General features: G+C 33.5%; 1 protein-coding gene across 1 annotated transcript; it reads left to right on the top strand.

The window, feature by feature from the left end:
• Positions 1-487: 487 nt before the first annotated feature.
• Positions 488-12,691, top strand: LOC114714740 (uncharacterized). The gene is made up of 6 exons (XM_028899507.1): positions 488-689; positions 9,766-10,239; positions 10,368-10,520; positions 10,658-10,753; positions 11,055-11,470; positions 12,080-12,691. Exons 1-6 carry the CDS (start codon positions 488-490, stop codon positions 12,689-12,691), a joined length of 1,953 nt encoding a protein of 650 aa, XP_028755340.1.
• Positions 12,692-25,564: the final 12,873 nt, after the last annotated feature.

Below are 25,564 nucleotides of genomic sequence, written 5' to 3'. Positions count from 1 at the left end.
GATATCTGTATGTATGTACATATGTGTGCTATCTTTTATGGAGATTTACAATAAGTCACAAAGGATAAGTCCCAATGGCAATTGAACAAGTGTCATTTTTATTCTAGAACTTATTATTGTAGGCTACTTTGTTATCACTGGGATTTTTTTAGTACTTATGTTCATTTCTTAGGACTTTATAACAATTATTCAAACAAAAATATAATTCGTTTCTAAATTTCGATGTGATGGGACACTACAGAAAAGAACGGAGATGTGGCAGAAAATTTAATTTTTGTTATTTCTTGTTGCTCCTCTGTTCGATTTGCAGTCATGACTTGTTGGTTCCTAGGCTCAAGGTCGAGGGGGAACTGCATTTCATTCTTGTTTTTATTTTAATTCATTATATATACTTCCATCTTTCCGTGCGACTAATTAATAAGAACTTTAACTCGTATTGATCATACAGATCTCTCTCGTAACTCGTCATATTATATAGGTCCTCAAAATGTCAACATTGAGAGGTGACTTGGAACAGAACTCACCGATCGACTTTGATCCTCTCGCGGTGCCGCACTATGCTTCATCGGGCGGCTCTTCCCCTTCCCATGGCGGTGCAGCCGTAAGATCAAATCTTGACTCACCATTGGCATTTGGAGAATCATCAGGTGACATAGAACATTGCTCACCAGGGCCACACGAGGAATCAGGTGAATGACTACAAAAGCTTTTTTCTTTTTTGGTGTCATTTTTGGATCAACATCTGTAGAAAAATATCGCAGCGGTTGTGTTAACTAAGTTGAACTTAATGCTCTTTACAAACATGGAACCTTGTCAAGGAGTCTCAACAAAGAAGTGTTTTTATGTACCTAAATAATTCTCAAAACTTGCATTGTCCTTCAAAATACTAACACTTCTCTGCCCTTCTCTAGATCTCTCTTTCTGCGCCTCTCACTCCCTACCTCCCTCTTCCATTTATCCTTCTAACTCCAACCATCTCATGCCCAATTTCCTTCTTCATTTATTAACCTTCCCCCATTTTTCTCCCTCCTCTTTAATTATCGGTGAAAAAGCTGGGTCTTCATTTTTTTTTTTAAATAATAAAATATGATTATTTTATAATAATAAAATATTATTATTTTATATTTTTTAATTTAATTTTTTTGAAATAATAATAATTTTTTTATTGGAATAATATTTAGGATGTTACACCGCAACAACTAAATATACAAATGAATATTATGATGGTGTTGTGTTGAAATAGGCACTCCTCTTCAAAATATTAATATAAATACATTTTTAGCAGAAATTTAAATTTTAATGTGTCATGTCATAAGAACTTAGCTTTTTTCATAACGCTTACCCTCCATTGATTTTTCTCTTTTACTTTTATTTCCTTCTTATTACCTCCTATTTTTTTCCTCAATTCTCTCTTCCTCTTGCTTTTCTCTTTTCCCAAAGATTACATAATGTCTAACTTTCCGTTTGAAATTTCTGTAGTCATGCTAACCCCTCAACATCGTTGGCGGCCCCCACAAAAAAAAAAAAAAAAAAACTCAAACCCGTTCCTCCAAACAGAAATGTTTAATCGATTTTAAGCAGTTAAAAAAAAAAAAGGGCAACTGTGTAAAGCGAAAACTATGAATAAGTTAGTAGAAAAAGGAAAGGACCACGAGGATAATTACTTGCTACTGGCAATCCATGAGCCTGCATGAAGACAAAGACCACTAAAATGATGTGATTTATCAGATATGATTCCAACAATAAAAGCTTTTCACGGACTCACTGTACACATTGTGATGAAAATTGGCAGCTTTTCTAATATGACGATAAATTTCAGAATACTAAATGAATTAGGACTTTAGATTGAACTGAAAAACTAGCTCATAAGTTAGAGGTATCAACTTAAAAACTAATATTTAAAAGATATTTAAATCTTATAAGTATCACGACTAGAGAAAATATGAGACTCATCATTTATCGCTCGCATCCAAAAAGTAATAATACCACATTGGGCCTTTTTTTTAAAAAAATTGGAACTTGATTATAAATGTCCCCTAAAGTATGTAAGAGACGTGACCCGTCACCAAACAACACGCATGCGCGCACCGAACAACACGCATATGTGGGCCAGACATATGGTTCCAAATAAAATGACACTGTAAAATATTTACTAAATCCATCAGTTTAACTACTGGAAAATATCCACCAAATCTATTAGTTCAAATTTAAATTCAAATATTCAAATATCTTTTAGTTAATAAGATTATGAATTTGAATTTAAATTCAGAATCAACCGTAATTAATTTTAAATATATATTTAATATATATTTAATCTGTACAATATAAATTTATTTAACTTATATTGTAACCGATTTGCTTTGATTAAGATATTTGACCGAGTTAAAATATAATAATTTTTTTTGGATATTTAATTAGAATATTCTCTTAATATCCAGTCAAATAATCTGACCCATCAAGAGCATATCTAAGTCCAAAAATCCAACACTCCCTGTAACCTAAGTCCGTAACAGCATCAAGTTCAACTTTCATATTTATGGCCTAAGCCAGTGGTTTCAACACGCCATACTCCTCATTTTTGTCGCCTTCCGGACTACCAAGTAGGGACTGCTTTTCGGTGTTCTCAACGTTGTTTACCGGTGAATCCTCCGGACCTTGGGCTGTTGACTCCTCAGATTCATTCAATGGGCACTGCTCTTGATTGTGGCCGTATCTACCATATTTGAAGTAGATGATTTCAAGCCCTCATATTCAACATGATAAAGCTTTTTCCTCGACATAAATCTGGACCACCAGATTTGACAAAATCCACGTCAACACTTAATCTAGCAAATTTACCTCTCTCCACTGTAGTGTCATTCCTATTGCCACGAGCCAAGGTATTTAAATCCACCTTCAAAGCTTTCCCAATAATGTTTTCCAACTCTAGCATACAATCCTCAGAGTAAATATGGATAGGAAGTGTTGGGATTCTAACCCAAATGGCTACCTTTCGAACCTCGTTATAGTACGGGTTGAAATTTGGACTCCAGTGGCACAATTAAGTAGTGCCCCTGTATAAGCCATGGCCTACCAAGCAATAATCTCCTGCATAACTCCTTGTCCTTTGCTCGAAAGACAAAATACTCATTGGGCAATTCAATAATTTCAAGTCTCTGGATTTTAAGAGCCAAAACACTCTGTCCTTCATCATGTCTAGGCTGTTAAAGCAACCTAGAAGAGTAATAATCAAAGCATCCTTCCATTTTCTCATGGCCCACCATTCCTTGAAATGGTCATGCTTTTTAGAATTTGGACAGCAGCGAAAGATACGCGATCCAAGAGGGGCACAAATGGCGATGCCGCGGGTGTGAACGAGGCACCTTCCCGGAAGTACACAAATGGTCATGCCTTTTAGAATTTGGACAGCAGCGAAAGATACGCGTTCCAGGAGAGGCACAGATGGTCATGCCGCGGGTGTGAACGAGGCACCTTCCCGGAAGTACACAAATGGTCATGCCTTTTAGAATTTGGACAGCAGCGAAAGATACGCGTTCCAGGAGAGGCACAAATGGTCATGCCGCGGGTGTGAACGAGGCACCTTCCAAGAAGCTCACAAAGAAAGAAAGAACTTTCAGAAGTCTATATTTAAGACAATATAATCTGCCTCTCGCCTTCGTCTGTGTTACCGTCTTGATCTCTTCGCGTCGTTCTTCACACTTCATTAGCCATCGGCGTTTGCACCTCTCGTCTCCGCCTCTCTTGTTCACAGTCCTTCTTCTGGGGCTCCGAGTTCGCCGTCCTGCTTTCCGATTGCGGCGTTAGATCCTGAGGAAACTGGTGGTAATGATTATTCTGCTGAAGATTAGGCTTTTACACACGATTAAGATTAACATGAACCTTTTTTAATTATTTGGTGATTCTGTGTTCCCAACTTGTCTCCGTCTGTTTCTCTGATTCATTACTAACTCACACTTTTATATGAGTAAGAGTCAGATCACAATGACAAAATTATATTGTGTATCCAACTTTTTTGCATATATTGGTGGTGCCGTGGAGTCAGTTGTATACATAGGCTTTGTGGAGACTGATCACTGAAGCAGATCAAGGCTCGAGTTGGTAAGTGCATTTGATTCTTATTTTTATTTACTTAATGCAATATATATGTATCTATAATATTTCCTCAAGACCTATTTTTGTAGACCGGAGTAGAATTTTTTATGGTGTATTCCAAATTTTGTTTTATGGTTACGAAATAATAATGTAGGGACTGAGAGTTCACCCTAGCCACAAGCCACCATGCTCGTGTTCCCTCCTTCAGATCAAAGCCACCCAACAGGTCAGGTCAATCTTATATTATTATTGGGCCTTCCATTATTTTCTGCATCGAATGGCCTGTACAAAGCAGTGATTTCATCATGCTATAGGTTTAGTTTTGAAGCTGAGTCGTGTGATGAAGCTTCAACTAAGAAAAGATTTCTTCTTCTTCTTCTTTTCTTTTTATTTATTTATTTATTTGTTTTGTTCTGTTCTCCTACCGCTGTGTTTGGCTTGACAGAGGGAAAGGGAAAGGAGAGATTTTAATCAAGAGAAGGGGAGAGGAGGAAAGGGAAGGGTAGCTACAAAAAGGGAGGGAGGGAGGGAAGAGATTTTAATGATTTTTCTATTTGAATTAATTGGAGGGGAGGGAAGGGAAAAATTTTAATGATACCTTATTTTGTTCTAATAAAAAATTAATTATTTTAACCTCATAAAATTTAAATGAATTTTCTTACTTTTTTATTTTATCAAAATATAACTATATATATAATGTAATTCACCAATTTTGACTTACAAGATACTGTCACACATTTATAGGATATCAAGATAAAAAGTCGTGAGTGATACATTTCAATCAGAGAAAAGACTTTGAAGGTTAAAGAAAATACCAACAGCCTCTTGGAATAAGAAGAAGAGGAAGGAAAAAAAAGGTTCACAAATGCTCACTAATTTTGAAGACAATTATCTCAACAACCTCTTGCTATATGTTCAAAAGAACTCTCTTATGTAGAAATGTTTACGACTGATTAGGGGTTAACAAATCAAAAATATATATGAGAAATTAAAATATTATCTTTTATCTCCTCTCCAAAAAACTTTCACTTTTGGAGGGGATGCTAGAAGGGAAGAGGAGAGGAGCAGAGCCCCTCCCCTCTTTAACAAATATCTTAACCAAACAAGGGGAGGGAAGCTCCCTTCCTAAAAAATTGTACCAGCCAAACAAGGGGATGGGAGCAACTTCCCTCCCCTCCCCTCCGAAAACCTTATACCAAACATAATGTACAGGGAGATGCATTATATTCTTTTATCAAATTATTTTATAATATTCCAAATATAGATAGAAAGATTGCTCGCTAGCTTTATCAGTCAATTATATGTTTAGGGCTCATTGGTTTAGAACCCGTTTAGAATAGCTTATAAGTAGCTTTTCAATAATGATTTATAAAGTGCAAAGTAAATATGTGAGAGGAGTTCAGCTTTTGAAAAATCTTACCACTATGATCTTTGATTATGGGCCTGTTTGTTGATGTCACTTTTTTAATCAAATGATCTTCAGATTATTTAGAAGAGTAATGATTGCTTAGCTCAACCGTACCATTTTCTTTTGGGCTATGGTTCACAAGAAAGCACTATTTTTTTAATAATTTGAACAAGCATATCCTAAACTTTTAAAAATAACTAAAATCTAAGAAAAGCATATTACTAATTATTTTAAGTAGCTTATGAAAATAATCAAATATAATTGTTTATGAAATCTAATTATTACGTGAATATATCATTATATTTTAAGATAAATAAGTAATATATTAATTTTATGACTTTAACCTAATCAAAATTATTTCTACTTTTAATCAAAATAGGTAAGGAGTGGCCTCTTTTGAGATCCGAAAGGTCTTTCTTTGTCTCTCTGTCTTCCTCTCTTTCTCTCTCTATATATATTTGTACGTATAAATAAGACAGGAGGTTTGAGTAATTAGCAAACAAGAAGGATATGTAATTTGGGTATTTTTTTAACTCAAATCGTCATTAATAAAGCGCTTGCTTGTAGATGGACGAAAGGATAAAGCTTGAGGCATTTTACAGGTAACATAGACGTTTTTGTGAACATTAATCATTGAAGCAGCCAAAGCTTGGGTTGGTATGGGTGTATAAATATGTTTGTGAAGATTAATCATTGAAGCAGCCATGCCTCGAGTTGGTATGTGTGTATAAATATGTTTGTGAAGATTAGTCACTGAAGCAGCCAAGGCTCAAGTTGGCATGTGTGTATAAATATGTTTGTGAAGATAAATCACTGAAACAGCCAAGGCTTAAGTTGGTATGTGTGTACAAATATGTTTGTGAAGATTAATCACTGAAACAGCCAAGCCTCGAGTTGGTATGTGTGTATAAATATGTTTGTGAAGATTACTCACTGAAGCAGCCAAGGCTCGAGTTGGTATGTCTGTATAAATATGTTTGTAAAGATTTATCACTGAAGCAGCCAAGCCTCGAGTTGGAATGTGTGTATAAATATGTTTGTGAAGATTAATCACTGAAGCAGCCAAGCTCAAGTTAGTATGTGTGTATAAATATGTTTGTGAAGATTAGCCATTGAAGCAGCCAAGTCTCAGGTTGGTATGTGTGTATAAATTTGTTTATGAAGATTAATCACTGAAGAAGCCAAGCCTCGAGTTGGTATGTGTGCATAAATATGTTTGTGAAGATTAATCAGTACTGAAGCAGCCAAGTTCAAGTTGGTATGTGTGTATAATATGTTTGAGAAGATTAATCACTGAAGTAGCCAGGCCTAGAGTTGGTATGTGTGTATAAATGTTTGTGAATATTAATCACTGAAGCAGCCAAGTTCCAATGGGTATGTGTGTATAAATATGTTTGTGAAGATTAATCACTGAAGCAGCCAAGTCTCGGGTTGGTATGTGTGTATAAAGATGTTTGTGAAGATTAACCACTGAAGCAGCCAAGTTCAAGTTGGTATGTGGGTGTAAATATGTTTGTGAAGATTAACCACTGAAGCAGCCAATGCTCGAGTTGGTATGTGTGTATAAATATGTTTGTGAAGATTAACCATTGAAGCAGCCAAGGCTCGAGTTGGTATGTGTGTATAAATATGTTTGTGAAGATTAATCACTGAAGCAGCCTAGTTCAAGTTGGTATGTGTGTATAAATATGTTTGTGAAGATTAATCACTAAAGCAACCAAGGCTTAAGTAGGTATATGTGTATAGATATGCTTGTGAAGATTAATCACTGAAGTAGCCAAGGTCAAGTTGGTATGTGTGTATAAATATGTTTGTGAAGATTAATCCTGAAGCAGCCAAGTTCAAGTTGGTATGTGTGTATAAACATGTTTGTGAAGATTAATCCTGAAGCAGCCAAGTTCAAGTTGGTATGTGTGGATAAGCATGTTTGTGAAGATTAATCACTAACGCAGCCAAGCCTCGAGTTGGTATGTGTGCATAAATATGTTTGTGAAGATTAATCACTAAAGCAGCCCAGCCTCAAGTTGGTACGTGTGCATAAATATGTTTGTGAAGATTAATCACTAAAGCAACCAAGTTCAAGTTGGTACGTGTGTATAAATATGTTTGCGAAGATTAATCACTAAAGCAGCCAAGCCTCGAGTTGGTATGTGTGTATAAATATGTTTGTGAAGATTAATCACTGAAGTAGGAAAGCCTCGAGTTGGTGTGTGTGTGTGTGTAAATATGTTTGTGAAGATTAATCACTGAAGCAGCCAAGTTCAAGTTGGTATGTGTGTATAAATATGTTTGTGAAGATTAATCACTGAAGCAGCCAAGGCTCAAGTTGGTATGTGTGTATAAATATATTTGTGAAGATTAATCACTAAAGCAGCCAAGGCTCGAGTTGGTATGTGTGTATGAATATGTTTGTGAAGATTAATCACTGAAGCAGCCAAGGCTCCCAAGGCTCGAGTTGGTATGTGTGTATAAATATGTTTGAGAAGATTAATCACTGAAGTAGCCAGGCCTAGAGTTGGTATGTGCGTATAAATGTTTGTGAATATTAATCACTAAAGCAGCCAAGGCTCCCAAGGCTCGAGTTGGTATGTGTGTATAAATATATTTGTGAAGATTAAGCACTGAAGCAGTCAAGGCTCGAGTTGGTATGTGTGTATAAATATGTTTGTGAAGATTAACCACTAAAGCAGCCAAGTTCAAGTTGGTATGTGTGTATAAATATGTTTGTGAAGATTAGCCACTGAAGCAGCCAAGGCTCGAGTTGGTATGTGTATATAAATATATTTGTGAAGATTAATCACTAAAGCAGCCAAGGCTCGAGTTGGTATGTGTGTATAAATATGTTTGTGAAGATTAACCACTGAAGCAGCCAAGGCTCAAGTTGGTATGTGTGTATAAATATATTTGTGAAGATTAATCACTAAAGCAGCCAAGGCTCGAATTGGTGTGTGTGTATAAAGATGTTTGTGAAGATTAACCACTGAAGCAGCCAAGTTCAAGTTGGTATGTGGGTATAAATATGTTTGTGAAGATTAACCACTGAAGCAGCCAATGCTCGAGTTGGTATGTGGGTATAAATATGTTTGTGAAGATTAACCACTGAAGCAGCCAATGCTCGAGTTGGTATGTGGGTATAAATATGTTTGTGAAGATTAACCACTGAAGCAGCCAAGGCTCGAGTTGGTATGTGTGTATAAATATGTTTGTGAAGATTAACCACTGAAGCAACCAAGTTCAATTGGTGTGCGTCTATAAATATATTTGTGAAGATTAATCACTAAAGCAGCCAAGGCTCGAGTTTGTATGTGTGTATAGATATGTGTGTGAAGATTAATAACTGACGCAGTTAAGGCTCAAGTTGATATGTGTGTATAAATATGTTTGTGAAGATTAATCACTGAAGCAGCCAAAGCTCAAGTTGGTAAGTGCATTTGATTCTTAGTTACATCTTAATTAGTGCAATATATACCGAGTCATTTTTTTTTTGGAGTATATATACTGATATTTGTGGAATATTTAGAAAATCTTTCTTCTTATTTATTTTTTTATTTTATTTTTTGAATGGGGGGACACATAATATTCTTTTATCAAATTACTTTATAATATTCTAAATATAGAAAGATTGCTCGCTAGTTTTGTTAGTCAGTTATATGTTTAGGGCTCGTTTATTTAATCTCTCTTTATTTTTAAAAAAGTTTTTTTTTCCCAAAAGGATACTTCTGAAAAATATTATGATCTGATTTTCAAATTATTTAAAAGTGTAATGGTTGCTTGGCTCAACCATTTTCTTTTGAGTTATGGTTCATAAGAAAGCAGTATTTTAAATAGCCAAAAAAAACTTTTTTTTAGAAAAATTTGAAGAAACATATTCTAAACTCTTAAAAATAATTAAAATCTAAAGTGTTAATATGAGGGATGAGATTATACATCTCAGTAAACTGAAATTCTAGTTTATACAAGCAAATCATATATGATAAACAAAAATCTATTTATATGTGTGTGTATTTTTGTGTATGGAAATCACAGATGTATACATTCAACTTAATTTCATTTTTAAGTTAACAATATACTAACATTATTTTCCAATATATCCCAAATTAATGCAATATGCATATTATTCCAACCTCAACTATACTTAAGATATATCTGGCAAAAGCTACAAAGTGTAAGTTCAGACTATGGCTCCCTTCCTTTTAAAAATAAGTTAATAATTATATGTACGTACTCATCTTGATGCTTGCATGCTTACATGGTGTGGATTACAGGAGAGGAAAGAGATACATGGAAGGATGATTTGTGCCATGCAATATGTGTTAACAACTGGAGTGATGCGAAAGTAATTCTGAAGCGAAAGCCTAATGCGTTGACTGCAAAAATTGATAATCAAGGAAGAACACCACTTCATGTGGCTGCAATGTTCGGGCACATCACGATAGTGGAAGAGTTGCTGACATCACTGCCTCCACAGTTCCTTGAAACTCCTGATTTGTTCGGCGATACAGCACTTGGATTGGCTTGTCGGTTTACTGGAATCACCCAAGTTGCAAAATGCCTCGTAAACAAGAATTACAGCATAGTTTACATACCAAATAGGGATGATAACCTTCCTGTTACAGTGGCTTTTGCAGATGGTTGCCAAGAAATGGGACGTTTTCTTTATTCTGTCACTCCATTGGAATACCTCACAGGCTGTCGGGGTTCCAGGCTTCTTCGTTATTGTTTCCGTGCACAATGTTTCGGTATGTTATATAGTATTATACTACCTTCCGCACTGAATATAAAATCTAGTTTGGAGCGTATATTATTTCTTGTCATTTCTCTCCATGTTTTTATGCTCTTGCCAATTCCTGGTGTGACTTTGATGCAGATATTGCACTGGATTTGCTTCAAAAATGCACAGAATTGCTTTTCATGCCTGTCGATAATGAAGGGTGGACGCCAATTCATGAGATTGCGACCTTGAACACTGCTATTGTTTGCCCAAGTGAACTTATCTTCTGGAAAAAATGGATTTATGACTGTAAGTATCTGTGTGCTAAGCTAGCTATATAAATTTCAAATGCTTTCCTTTCTCTGTCATTATCATATATATTTCTTTATAATCATTATTGTTATTTATGAATTTCTTTAACAATGTTGTGTCTTTGCCCATCTAAGATATAAATATACCTTCAACTACAAGTATCAATCATGTTAGTGTTGACATCCAACAAGACAAAAGTCAGGGGCATAAAGTGAAACTTACTGAGCCAGGTACGTTAGAAAAATATTGCTGGGAGAATAGGAATAATATATAAATTTGCAGATTAAAACGTGTAACTCTTACGTTGCTTTTTTTAAGTAATATTAATTAACATGGATTAAAGGTTTGGCCTTAATTCACAGGGCATGGCTTATTACCGGGGCTCATCACCGCCATCAATAATTTTATAGGTATGGATGCTAACTTCCATATATCTGTATAAAGAATTGGTTACTTGTCCAAGCTTACGCGTAATTCTCATAAATTAAATTAAACTAATGAAAAGATCCATGTGTGATACATATCACGTAGGAGTTAAGAAACTACAAGAGCTAAAGCTGTTGCATGCACAAGCAGATGGCGTTGTTCGTTTAGTTTGTCGGAATGCAAGGGAAGCACACCAAAAGGGAGTTATAGATGAGGCTTTATGTCTTGCAGCTAGAGAAGGAAATGTTCAGTTTGTGTTTCAAGTATCAAGAGCAATCCCAGAGATTTGCCTCAGTAAAACGATGGTTTTGTGTTTCCATACAGCTCTTGATTATCGGCAAGCCAAGGTCTTCAACCTCATCCATGGGTTTCGCTTCAAGCATCGCATGGTAACAATGACACCCGATAATGATCCTAGAAATACCATGATGCATAAGGTGGCTATAAAGGCTCCTGATCACGTTCTTAATCGCATCTATGGACCAGCGTTTCAAATGCAAAGAGAGTTGCAATGGTTCAAGGTTAGTTTTGAAATTCTCATATGAGACGGCTTATTGGTTGTATGACATTTCATACCATTGCTTTTAGTATCGAATTAGTAATTAAATCAATGAAATCATTAATTAGCTTAAGGTTTATTAAAACAAAAAACACATGCATTGATTTTTTTTTCTTTTTGTTTAATTTTTTCGTCTCCTTTTATATATACTTATCATACATTCCCTCTTATTCAAAATATAAGACAAGTTTTGTTAGAAGGGCTTGGTTTTTTTATAAGGTATATTTTAGTTTTATCTAGGCATTTAATGAGTCTTTTTCAATGTTACTCCCATATATTCTCTTTTCTCTTTGATTCACTTATTGCATCTTTTACTCATTTTCTTCATTAATAAGGGCATATTTAAGAAAAAGAACACATGCCTTGCATATTTATTATGTTAAACTGATTGTGACTGATTTCTAGATAAACATAAATTTATCTTATATTTTGAATCAGAGGAAGTAATATTTAAGGTCCTCTAAAATATTCAATTGGTTATATATATGGTGTCGGATTTTGATTTGAATGTGAAATACAACGCCATTGTTGGCATTTAAATATGAATTAACACCACTTGGAATAAATGCAGGAGGTTGAGAGCGTAACGCCTCCAAACTTCAGAGTACTTAAAGACAATAAAGGCAGGACAGCTGAAGAATCATTTAGAGAACATCACAGAGAACTAATGAAGCAAGGGGAAGAATGGATAAAAGCTACAGCATCTTCTTATTCTCTTGTTGGCTTCTTAATTGTCACCATCACATTTGCTGTAGCTTTTACTCTTCCTGGAGGAAATGATCAGAACTATGGATTCCCCTTATTCATGAAACAACCGACTTTCAATGTTTTTATACTCTCAACCGTAGTATCCCTCGTCTCTTCCTCAACTTCTGTTCTAATGTTTCTGGCCATCCTTACGTCTCCCTTTTCAGAAGAAGCATTCCTCAATTTCTTACCTTCAAAGTTGCTTTTCGGGGTTTCTACACTTCTTATCTCTGTTGTGGCTATGATCATCACATTTCTCTCTGCCATTCGTCTCACGCTGAAGCATTCAAACTATCATGGGGCTATCCTTCCCATTATTTTATTCACAAGTGTTCCCATCTCTTATTCCCTATGGTCACTAATTCCTGTCATTCGTAGTACTGCCTTTTCAGCTTATGGGACTGTCTTTGATAGGAAAGTGACACTATGGCCATGAAAGCCGAAAGGCATATGTAACTGATGTCCCACTCTGCGTTCTATTATTTGACCATTTGCCATATTTCATGTAAGTCACATTGAAATAAAAAGAAATGAAAAGTTGCAAAACGAAAATACAGTGCCCACCCACTATCCCGTGCTAATTTATTGATCCCACTACTGTAGAAAATCTTTTTTATGGAGATTAAAAAGGGTTTTTCACAGCTATTTTAGAGGTGTAGTGATTATTGTGGATGTAAAGAGCTAAGGATTTTACGGCGGTTATGAATGCTTTGAAAATTTACTTCCTATGGTGGACTTTAGGAAATAACCATTGTGAAAAGGTCTTTTTCACAAATAACGTTAAAAGACTCACTTTTCACAGTAGTTATTTAATTAACCACTATTAAAAGATATTTCCATTGCAGTTAATAAAATAACCTTCGTGAAAAGTTTAAATTTTATTATATAAATTTGTTACAATTTGTATACAACCTTCCTCTAATACCAAATCAAAACAGGCTAATTTTAGCCAGTAAAACATACCAAAATACTGTAAAACCAATTGAAAGCTAAAACATAATGTTAGATTTGAGTTTTAGCATTGAATTCATTGACCAACAACCTAACCATTCCATAGTTCAACTAAACCTAATAGTCAATGAACCAAAAAATCTCTGTTCAACTATTAGTACCAAAAGTATGAACTTCAACTATACTGCATGTTTATCAACCCATATTCTTAAGAAATGTTCTCGACCAACCATCCCTCATTGAGTTGATTTCGTCAGGTTCATATTTTGCATTATCTTGAAATACCTATAAATTAAAAAGAACAAAGTCATCAGCCAACTAAATCAAAGATATAAAAAAATATAATTTTTATTTATCTTGTCTAATTTCTTAGTAACTCCTATCTCATTAATGTCATCCATATAGTGAATCATGTAATATCCCCATTCAACACTCCCAGATTGATAACGGTACTAACAAAATGAAAAATAGAATTGAATACATTAGGAAATATACAACTTTTAAAAATTTATAAATAAAAAACTTAGCTCACAACAACTTATTTTTGGGAGAATCCATATTGGTAGTGGCTTTTTGTTCTTGGTCAGTACATTGAATCCTTGAAAAGCCCTATCAACAATTAGAAAAAAAAAAAAAGATATTATAGCACGTTATTGTAAACTTTATACCTAAAAAATTTATAAACATAAATTTATCCCATCACAAATAAGATACTTTCTTATCTTAGGAATACTCCGCTGACTATTTTTTAAACAATTGACACAAGGACAGCAATTCAAGTAATCCCTTTTATTAGGGGTATTTCTCTCAACAAATTTAAGAAACCTTTCAACTCCATTTGCATATTCTTTGCTAATTCTCCTAGCTTTTATTCAAGTACAATCCATTGTTCTGTATAATCAAAGAACATAATTGTTAAGCTCAATTCTAACTACTTAATTCGAATCTTTAAATAAATCAGTTAATTAAGTATATATTAGTCAATAAATAAAATTGATTACTACTTAATTACAAATTAAAGGGAATACATTTTTTATTTTATAAAATTTTTGGTAGAGTTTTCCCTTAAATATAAGGAATCCCAAATAATGTCCAAATCAACCAACCAACCAATTAACAATATAAATCAACTAACCAGCAATATAAGAAATAAATAAAAAGAAAATTTGAACAATTATAATCAACAAAACAATCCCAAACCAACAAATAAAAAAGCTTAAGAGTAAAACTTCTGAATCCAAAAATAAAACCCAAATGACATCCGTTTGTCATGAAATTTTAAACGAAACTCATCAATCAAAGTTCCTAGCTGGAAAAAACTTTTGGCCAAATACTCAACAGGTTCATAACAACAGATTGTCAAAAATTTGTAAAAAATTCAAAATAGATATCTAAAATTATTTAAAAAATTACAAAATTAAAAAATAATCAAGAATAAAGGTTTCAACAAACATCTTATGACGTGCATAGCAAGTAATCAACTATAACAAATAAGTATCAATCAAACTCAATTCCAATGAACTCCAAATTCGCATATAAACCTCTCTAACAAGCAAAAGAAAAAAAAATGCAATCCTTCTAAAATACTAAAATAAATATACCCATTTGATAAATCATGGTTTTCAATAAACAGACATACTAAAAGAACAACACCAAAGCATTAGAACGAGGAGGAAGCAAGAAGAGAGAGCTTATCACATAATAGGAGAAGAAAACTCAAAAAGAACAGCAAACAATGATGGCAACGAGGCAGAGAGGTCGGCGACACTGGAAACCAGAGGGAATCACCGATGAGGGGTTGTCATTGAAATCTGGAGTGGGGCAGGGGTAAGGGACCACCGACCACGATGGCAAAAAGGTTTAGGGAAAAAAAGTGAAATTGTGATGTTGATATCGCGAGGATTCTGTTTAAAATTTGAAAAAATATTATGGGGTTTTATAATACTATCGCTAAAAGTACTTTTAACAGCGTTTACAAATTTAAACACCGTTAAAAGATCTTACCACAGTGTTTTGGAACGTTTCTACCTTTTTTTAGTGGGGGACTGGTTTTTCATAGCGATTTTATTAATAATTGACGCAAAGAGTGAAATTTACTGTCACTTAATTATAAAAATGTCACTGTCTCTTTTTAATGACAATTTTACTATTAACCATCGTAAAATAGCGTCATTAAAACTATTTTTTCTAGTATTGTCTCCTCTGTCTTTCCTACTCTTCCTGTTCCAAATATCAATTGATTTGGTTCTAGAAGGGACACACCCTCACATGCTCACTTGGAGTTTGGTGCCATTTAAGCCGCATACTTGTAAAAGTTGGTTCCATTTTGAAATCTCCTAAATGAAGAGTATTGCATCGACCTAATTTTGGGCGGAAATTATACCATAAGTTTATATATACAGGCAATATATATATATATATATATATAGACATGCACTTACCAAATTCATTAGCATTCCTATTATCCTTGCCTTTCTAGTATAGGTGAAATAATATTGGGAAAAAAGATTATATACTTTTAATTAAGATGCTCAGGGGATGCTCTCGTTTTCTCATATTCCTTATATTTAAGATGGGATTGAATTAATTTTCCTTCGTTACTTCGCGAATCTAAGGTATTGATGTGAAATTCAGCATCAAGTTTGACCGGTTGTCGTTTACCCATACAAGAAGTTGGTATAGGGCATCATTTCGGCCTATCTCTCCTTCGCTTATAATCCAATAGTAGGTGCGCGCGCGTGAAAACTCTTGTCCTAGGGTCTTTCCTGGGGTTTTGTCAAAGCGGGGTCTTCGTTGGATTTCTCTCCACGGACCACGGCGGGAGATTCTAGTGATGGCGTCTTGGGGTTTCTGCAGTTTCATGCCTGAGATTTCGTCAGGTAAGTGAAGGAAGGTGTTTTGATAAGGGTGAGATAGGAGATTGCGGCTGGCTTTCCAATGAGATGGAGCAGGGTTGTCTGCTTCGAGAAAAAGGAGCTCTGAGTCTGGCGGCAGCGATTCAGAAGGTTGGCGGGGATCTTAACGTTTATCAGCTCGGAGGCTTTGAGAGGGTGGGGATCAAGACTTACAAGGTAGTCGAGGAGTCGATAATGCTGGGTGAAGCTTCGTTAAAGGTTGGAATCAAGACTCTGAAGAATCTGAAGTTTAACACACTGAAGCTGTGGGATGGTCTGAAGTTGGGATCGATAGAAGCTCATCTTGCTGATACTTGCTTTCTGAGGTTTGGTGGCTGGCTCACAGCCACCCAATCGCCATGAGGGTCTTTGCTCAATGCTACCAGGAGTGGGGGGATCTCTGTGGTGTGCATTTGGAGTATAGGTCTCCCCTGTTTGTTTTTAGGATTAAGCACTGTGATTTGTTTTTGTACTTTTTTTTTTGTGGTTGTCTTGTTTAATCTGTTTCACCTTTTTTTTGGGTTATTTTTGTTTGTTCTGGATGCTGTTTACTTCTGTCATGATCACTGTTTCTTTTCTATTTGTTGTCAAATTTCAAAGGTCTCTTCACCCTTCTGTCACATAGGGGTTTGTTGAAGCTGCTTTTGTCTTTGCAGCATTGGCATCAAAGAAGGTGGGCCCGGAAGAGCATGTCTTTGGACTTTGGACAACGACTCTCTATTGTTCTTTCTTTTGATTACGGTGGAATAAAAACTGGCCTCCTCACTTTCAACCTGCAAGTTTAGGCTAGTTGTCTTTATTCGGTTTGTCTCTGTAGCTCTGCGGTGTCGTCTGGCTGTTGTCTTCGTTTCTTTTCTATTTCGGCATAAGTGTCTCTATTACGTTTTTCTTTTAATGCTATTAAGCTTTTCCGGTTTTTTTAAAAAAAAGGGTTCATGCGCGGAACTTTATATATATATATATATATATATTTCTTTTTTTTTTATCAAGTCATTTAAATTTATTCCGTTAATTAGCTATGTTAGTACCTAATGTTTAAAACCGTTTAATAGGGCCAGGTAGCAAAATATGTCTTTTCTTCTTCTTTGGATTCAACTTCATCTTTAATTACAATTTTTATAGAAAAAGACATGAAACAAAAACATTTTTTGAACCTTTTCCTTTATATAAGCCGAGCTTTCCTTTAATTTCTTCCTTTTTCCGTTTTTTCTTTTTAAGTTGCAGCAGGACATCCTTTGCTTCAATGGCTCATCTTCTCTGCTTATAATTTTATAGGTAGGCGTATCTTCTAACTAACATATCATGCTTCCAAAAATGACATACTATTCTAAAGTTTTTTATTATTGGATAGGCCCGCATATTGCATGCAGCATTATTTATGATACATAAATAGCATAATTTGTTATAAATTTTATATTTGATATTGACGATTATTATTGAATTTATTGATATATTGATATATACTGATATCGATTCTCATCAACTCAGCTAACAAAAAAAGATTACGTCTCATTGTAGGAATCAAGAAAATAAAAGAGATGAAGTTACAGCAAGCACAAGCAAATGAACTTGTTGATCTAGTTTGTAGGAATGCAAGCAAAGATGAAGGGGGAATTATTGCAAATGTGTTACTTCTGGCAGCGAAAGAAGGGAATGTTGAGTTTGTGGTTAAAATATCAAAGGCAAATCCTGAAATCTTACTCACTAGGGACAACTCATATCGAAACATTTTCTACCATGCCATTGAGCATCGACAAGCTAGGTTTTTCAACCTTATCCATGGGCTTCGCTTCAAGGATGTCTTTGCTTGTAGCAAAGATAAAGATGGAAATACTTTGCTGCGTGCGGCAGCTGCAAAGGCTCCTGACATCATTCTTAGATGCATCTATGGACCAGCGTTACAAATGCAAAGAGAGCCGCAATGGTTCAAGGTTAGTTTTAAAATTCTCATGAGAGATAGCTTATTAGTCATATGAAATTTCACATCAGTGCTTTTTTAATATTGAATTGGTAATTAAATCAGTGAAATTATTGATTAGTTTAAGGTTCACTGAAACAAAAACACATGCATTGATTTTCCTTTTTCTTTAATTTCTATTGTCCTCTAAAACATTCAATTGATTGTATATATACTCCTCTGATCCTAAATATAAGACCTATTTTATTGTATAAATTGCACTACAACATATGTCCGGGGAGTATATTTGTAGATGGTGTCTGATTTTGCTTAGAATGTGAAATACAATGCCTTTCTCGGCATTTTAATATGAATTAACACCATTTGGAATAAATGCAGGAGGTTGAGAGGATAATGCCTCCAAACTTTAGGGTACTTCAAAACAGTACAGGTATGACAGCTGAAGAATCATTTAGAGCACATCATGGAGAATTAATGAACCAAGGAGAAAAATGAATAAAAGCTACAGCATCTTCTTATTCTCTTGTTGGCATCTTAATTGTCACTGTCACATTTGCTGTAGTTTTTACTCTTCCGGGAGGGAACAATCAAAATTCTGGACTCCCATTATTCAAAAAACAACCGAGTTTTAATGTTTTTATACTCTCAACCATAGTATCCCTCGTCTCTTCTTCAGCTTCAGTTCTGATGTTTCTGGCCATCCTTACATCTCCCTTTTCAGAAGAAGCATTCCTCAATTTCTTACCTTCAAAGTTGCTTTTCGGTGTTTCTACACTTCTTACCTCCATGGTGGCTATGATCATCACATTTCTCTCTGCCATTCATCTCACCCTGAAGCACTCAAATTATCATGGGGCTATCCTGCCCATTATTTTATTCACAAGTGTTCCCATCTCTTATTCCCTGTTGTCACTGATTCCTGTTGTTCGTAATACAGCCTTTTCTGCTTATGGGACTGTCTTTAATAGGAAAGTGGGACTATTGCTATGAAATGTATATGAAACGCGATCTTTAATAACAAAGGAAGCTGTGGCCGTTGCAGATATTATTATGACTTGAAATATTATTTATGCTTTTAGGACGGGTTCAAAGCTTCATTTATTAAATATTTGTCTAGAGAATTTCTTCTGATAAGGAGAAAATGGATGTAAAGAGACGTCATTTCAGCTTTTATTGGAAGCCCAAGATAACCCTGTAATGCCGTAACTGCATCGGTTCAACTTTCGATATTTATGTCCCAAAACCTGCAGCTTCAGTATAAGCCCGATGGGCTGAACAGATTGGAGTTAAGGACCAAGTTGAGACCCATTTGTTTGTGATTATTTCATTTGCCAGACTGCTTGGGAGGTATGCGTAACTGACGCCCCCCTCTGTGTTCTATTATTTGACTGCTTGACATGTCTATTGTAAGCATACCAACTACGCATGGTGTCCTTCCCATTATTATAATTGCATTGGTTCCAGTATCCGTCTTCGTGCTGTCACAATTCCCTCTTCTTCTTCATGCTGCGTTTCCAACTTATGGGAATATCTCTAGCAGGGAAGTAATAGAGATGTCGTAACTTAGCAGCTGCCGGATATATTTTTCTCCGATTTTGATGCGATTCCGATAATAAAAATGATACATCTTCCGGATATTTGATAAATATTGAATATTGGAATCCCTGTATTTTCCTTTTCCAAATTTACCAGTAGGAGAATTAGGATTTTAAAACAGTTTAATAAATTAATATTTTAGAATATATTGAAATTTAAATGACAATACCAGATGATTTTGGAATGAATGGGAAATATCAGATACAAACTGTGAAATATGACTTGAAATATTTTTGATGCTCTTAGAACGATTCAAAGCTTTATTCACTAAATATATGGTTAGAGAATTTCGTTTCAAAGTAGGCGGTGAGAATTTCTTTTTTTTTTTGTTTTTTTGTTTTTGCTAAAACATAGGTATCCTCCTATTAGAAGCAATCTTATTCAAGGCACTATTAGGCAACAAATGTGAGCAACTCTTCCGACGGGGATTCAAATTTTAGTTCATCACGTTGTGAGGAATTAATTCTTTCTGTTGGATCCAATTTTCATTGGTGGTGAGAATTTCTTTTGATAAAGACGAAAATGGATGTACAGAACCTTCATTTCGTCCGCTTATGGGAAGTCCGACATAACCCTGTAAAGTCTGTAACAGTATCGGTTCAACTTTAATATTTGTGGCCTAAGCCAGATGGGCTGGAACAGAATGGAATGAAGGCCCATGTCGAGACCCATTTGTTGGTGATTATTTCATTTGCCAATTTCATTGGGAGGGTAGAGCTGCAAAGCGTAATTAGATGCGCGTCCAAAATGATCATGTCTATTATATAACAATAACATAAAATTCATCAACTAATTTCCTCTTGTTTTTTTTTTTGTTCCATCCTTCGTTCAACAAAAGATTTGGCTTGAACATATTCTATTCGATACAAGTAGGAGAGAAACCCGACTTAGAATTTTTTGAAAAATAGAAAAATCAGAACCAATCAACCCCTCTTGTGCCAAAAATCTTACCATTTTTGAAGTAATTAGAGGTACATTTATTTTTTCATTTCAATCTAAGAGTTTTTATGTTTTTCCATGCCCCTACAAGACCCCGAAAAATGAAGAAATTTCTTTTCTTAGAAGCACATAAGATTCGTCGCGCACCCAACATACCCGTGAAGAGTCAAACAGTTGGGTCACACAGCCTCCAAGACCTATTTTTCTCCTATTATTTAACCTCTGGGAAGCATATCTTAGAGGAAAGGCCATGACATAAGGAAGTTTAACCTTGATTTTATTCCACACCCCCCCAAAAAAAAAACTGATACAATAATCCTCTATAATGATGTACCACTGGTGATAAATTTCAACAATCAACATTTAACAGCTATGAGATAAGATCTAAATTATCTGAACGCAATTTCAACAATCAACATTTAAAATTTTTAAAGAATAATTTTTTAAATAAATATTTTTAATATTTTTTATTTTAGACTCTGTATATTAAAATATTTTTTAAAAATAAAATAAAATAATATTTGTATGCTCATTAGGGGTGTTCAGATTATCTCTTTAAGAGTGATTTTATGGTGTAAGAAAATAAGTATGTGAGTTGGAGAAAATTAATTAAAAAAAAAAATAGCAAAAAAATTTTAAAAATTGGAAAATTACATTCAGAGATCCGTTCAAAATAATTGTTATAACTTGCTTATTAATTATTATCAAAACCAATACTAATATTGTAATATGTCCCTATTTACAATTTTTCTATTTTTAATGTCCTTTTTTTGTGATTTTTCCTTTAAATGAATCGTTATCCAGTCAATATTCAGTCACCTCTAATTACCTCTAAATATGATGCAAATAATGGTTTGCTCAAGACCAAAAATCGGCTTCCCCCTGCAATTTGGCTAAGCACAATTATTGTTCTAAAATGTTGGGTTTGAATAATTAATTAAGCTGTTTCTTGTCAGTCACATGGACATTTTTGTGAAATAAATAAATAAATAAGTGTTTTGAATAAACAGAAAACTGGAAAGTTAAATTTTTTAAAAGAAATTAAATAGACTTGATTGTTAAGAGACTTTGAATTAAGAGAGTAAACCCCCAAAATAGCTAATTAATATCAATCAACTCTTGGAAAAAAAAACATCACTGTACGTCTGTACCCCCAAGATCAATGAAAAGACAAAAATACTTTTACTTTATTTTAGAGTTATGAATTCTTTTGTGTTTTTTGCAAATCATAAATTTGTGTTGTAAATTTTTGAATTCTTGTTGTGTATTGTCAAATTTGATTGTTGATTTATACCAAAAGAATTATATTTGGGATTGTGAATTTTCTTATATTTATTGTAAATTACCAAATTTATATTACAAATTGTCAAATTTTTGCTTTAAATTGCTGGATTTGAATTGTTTATCCACCTATAAAATTTACAAAGATTTACTACTCAAAATCAAATTTTTACAACAAGAATTTGGTGATTTATAGCACAAGTTCATTAATTTATAACTCAAATAAAATAATGATTGTTTTTTTCTTTTTAGACATAAAATTGTGATTAAGGGAATGCAATTTGAGAATTTTGTGAGAGTTAATTGAAAAAAGTACATGACATAAATTTTTTTTTTTGAGAATTGATTAATATTAATTGCAGGGAGTTCTCCCGTGAACTAATTTTTTTAAAAAAAGTGTGAAATTGTTGAATTATCATTTGAGTTCTCTTTAATTGATTTGACCCCACCACCAATCCCATTTTATAGTAGTCCAGCAACATATTATTTTTTCGATCCAGAATATAAGACTCATTTATAATATAATTTACACTACAAAATAGGTTTTATATTTAGGATTGGAAGAGTATTAAATTACTATAAACTGTTACTCCTCCGATTTTTAATATAAAACCTAATTATTAAGTTAGTTTTGATCCTGAATATAAAACCCATTTCTCATATTTATCAATTTTCTCTAAATTACTTCTATGGATACTTTCTTAACTAGAGCTGGTAATACGGGTTGGGTCCGCTAGCCCGCTAAAAAAGGCAAGCTCGGGTTGGCATGCCAAGGTGCGGGCTATTCCAGCCCACACCGTTTTGAGCCCGCGACGCCCGCGGGTTACCCGCTTTTTTTTTTTTTTTTTAATTTTTCATATAATTCCTAATATAGTTAAAATATTTTGACTCTCAAATTCTACATGAACAATTAAACATTGCTTCTTTCATATTATTGCATAAGTAATTAAACACTTTATATATTTGTGATTCTGTGTGTAGTTATACGAAGATCATCGTCCATATTTTATTTTTCATTTATTTGTTGTGTCACTATAAAAGCCTTTATAAAATTAAATAAACATCTGATACTTATACATTTATACATAAAATACCTACTTAATTAATTTAGATAAGAAAACTAAATTACTTTGAATAAAAAAACTAGTTAAATTAATTATTTATAAAAAATATATTAGTTTTTAAAAATATATTCTTAAATTATAAATTAATCTTCACTTTATTTTATCATAACTTACTACTCAAATTCAAGATTCAAAGTCTAATTTTAATATTTCAAATTAAGCTCAACTTATATTAATAATAATAGTTTTTATTTTTTAAAAAAAAGAATATATAGGCGGGCTGGCAAAATGCCAGCTCGCATCGCTTTGGGCCCGCACCGCCACGGGCTGGCCCGTATCCGCACCGCCAGCCCGCATTACCACCTCTACCATCAACCATAATCAAGTAAAAGAAGAAAATGAGGTATTAAGAAAGATGATTATAATATTTTAGGAAAAACGTGTCACATTTTTTATAATTAACTAATTTACCTAACTTCCTTAATCTAATCAAATTAGTTAAATGGGTCTTATATTAAGGATCGAAGGAGTATTAAAATGTTAATATTTTAAAGATTTTTAAATAGTCACAAGTTAACATCTATATTGCTGACTTGTTAAAAAACAATTTTTAAAATGCTTAAATATTACTATTCCCTTTCTTAATATAAAACCTAATTGTTGGGTTAATCTCAGTCCTAAATATAAAAGCTATTTTTTGTATTTATTATTATTTTTAAATTATCCCTATTGATGCTTCTTCAAGCATAATCAATTCAAGAGAGGGAGGAAAGATATTAAGAAGAATGATTACGATACTTTAGAAAAAACATGTCATATTTCTTATAATTAACTAGCTTATATAACTTCCTCAATTAAATTAAATTAATTAATTATATCTCATATTAAAGATCCGAGGAGTAATATTTAATAAAATATTATCAAAACATTTATATTAATGTAATAATAGGCAGCCGGGCCCCTACTACGGATTGTAGTCTGGCAATCGGTCAATGACTCGCTAGTGATTGTTCTGCGGTTATGCAGTGCGGCCATTGCCGGCGGTTAAACCAATCAAAGGGGGGAAGTCAAATTTGGATCAATGTGATTAAAGTTTGCTTGAGTAATTTTACACATATTTTTCAAAATTATTCCCACATTCTTTGGCACTTATTAGTAATAACTCAAATTTTAGAAAACTAAAAATGATTAACTTAATTATTTGAGACTTCTCTGTAATTTTCCATTTAAATTTTTCAACTACAAAATAAGGCAGCTTGCTCCAAAGACAATAACAAAATCTAAAGCGAAAGCTATAACAACTTAAGGTGGAATACTTATTTGGAGCTTTTTTCTTTCTTTCTTTCTTTTTTCTCTCACCTTTTTCTGTACCTTTTTTATTTTTTATTTTCAAAAAACTCCCAAAAAATAATAGTTAAATTTCGAGAACTTCAAAGAGTCATCTGAATTTGAGAAATTTCAAATTAGTCCTAATGATTAAATTAGAATTTTCAAATATTGGTGAATTTATAACATTGTCTTCTATTATTTTTTTAAGAAAATCTCAAGTCACCCTTATTGGCTAGCCAAAACTCAGGCACTGACGATTGGTACTAGAGCTCCGATGACCTATAAATATTTTTTGGGGACTTTTTTCAAAATCTATAAAGTAATTGCTAACTTTTATAATAATATTTACAACTCTATTAATGTCATTAACTACTTTACATGATAGGATATTAAACTCAGAGAAATTACTAAGTGTCTGATCTTATGGGATTTTTTTTTTTACAGCTCTTATTATGAGATTAAACACCATTTACCATGTGTCTTCTGAGTTTTTAAACTGAGATTTTTTTCAGCACTTGTAACATGGTAGTTAACTCTTATTTTAATATTCACAACTTTATTAACGCCATTAGTCATATTATACACTTAGTATGTATTTAATTAATTAAATTAAATGTGTAGGAAATTAATAATATTAATTTAAATACATCTGATATGACTTGGTCAATGACAGCCATATTACAGTTGTTGAAAAAAAAATTCTCAATTTAAAAATCTGAAAAACACATGATAAATGACGTTAATGGAGTTGTGAATATTGTTATAAGAATTGTTAATCACATTACGAATATTGTAAAAATTTTCAAAAAAGTAATTGCTTGGTTGCTAAGACTCTAGCATCAACAATCGGCCGACCAGTGTTGGTAACTAGAGTTTTTTTAAAGAGAAAATGAAAACAACATTATAAATTTATTAATATTTTAAAATTCTAATTTTGTTTGAGGGAGGTCACGGATTCAATTTCCCTTTGCTTCTTGGCTATTAAGATTGCTCCTTTTTAACATAATCCAAAGGAAGGGAAAAAAAATCAAAAGAAAAGTGAGCGATTCTTTTGAAACAAATTAATACAAATAAAATGAAGCTACGAGGCAAAGCATTGTTAATTTAGACTCTCTTTTGTTGTGTTTTTTTTTTTTTTTGAATTCCAAAGTAATGTACTGATTTCCGGGCGCAAATATATTTTGAGTTGATTCGTTGGAAACGTTTGCAAGCAAGCATATATTCCAAATATGCAATGTGGCATATTTATTGTTGCTACTCTGCTCAATTTCCAGTCATAGCTAGCTTGTTGGGTCCATCCAAGGCTCACAATCGACTGGTACTGCATTTCATTATTC

Source organism: Neltuma alba, unplaced genomic scaffold (genome assembly GCF_004799145.2).
Source record: "Neltuma alba isolate B1F8T4 unplaced genomic scaffold, ASM479914v2 tig00011541_pilon, whole genome shotgun sequence".
NCBI lineage: Eukaryota > Viridiplantae > Streptophyta > Magnoliopsida > Fabales > Fabaceae > Neltuma > Neltuma alba.
The sequence above is the reverse complement of the archived record's forward strand: the minus strand, read 5'-3'. Positions and strand labels throughout refer to the sequence as shown.

Excerpts from the sequence above, each read along its gene's own strand:
- LOC114714740 (XM_028899507.1), top strand. The coding sequence starts at position 488 with ATGTCAACATTGAGAGGTGACTTGGAACAGAACTCACCGATCGACTTT. Across the intron at positions 10,240-10,367 it reads TTTCCGTGCACAATGTTTCG|ATATTGCACTGGATTTGCTT; the intron begins GTATGTTATATA and ends ACTTTGATGCAG. Across the intron at positions 10,521-10,657 it reads GAAAAAATGGATTTATGACT|ATATAAATATACCTTCAACT; the intron begins GTAAGTATCTGT and ends TGCCCATCTAAG.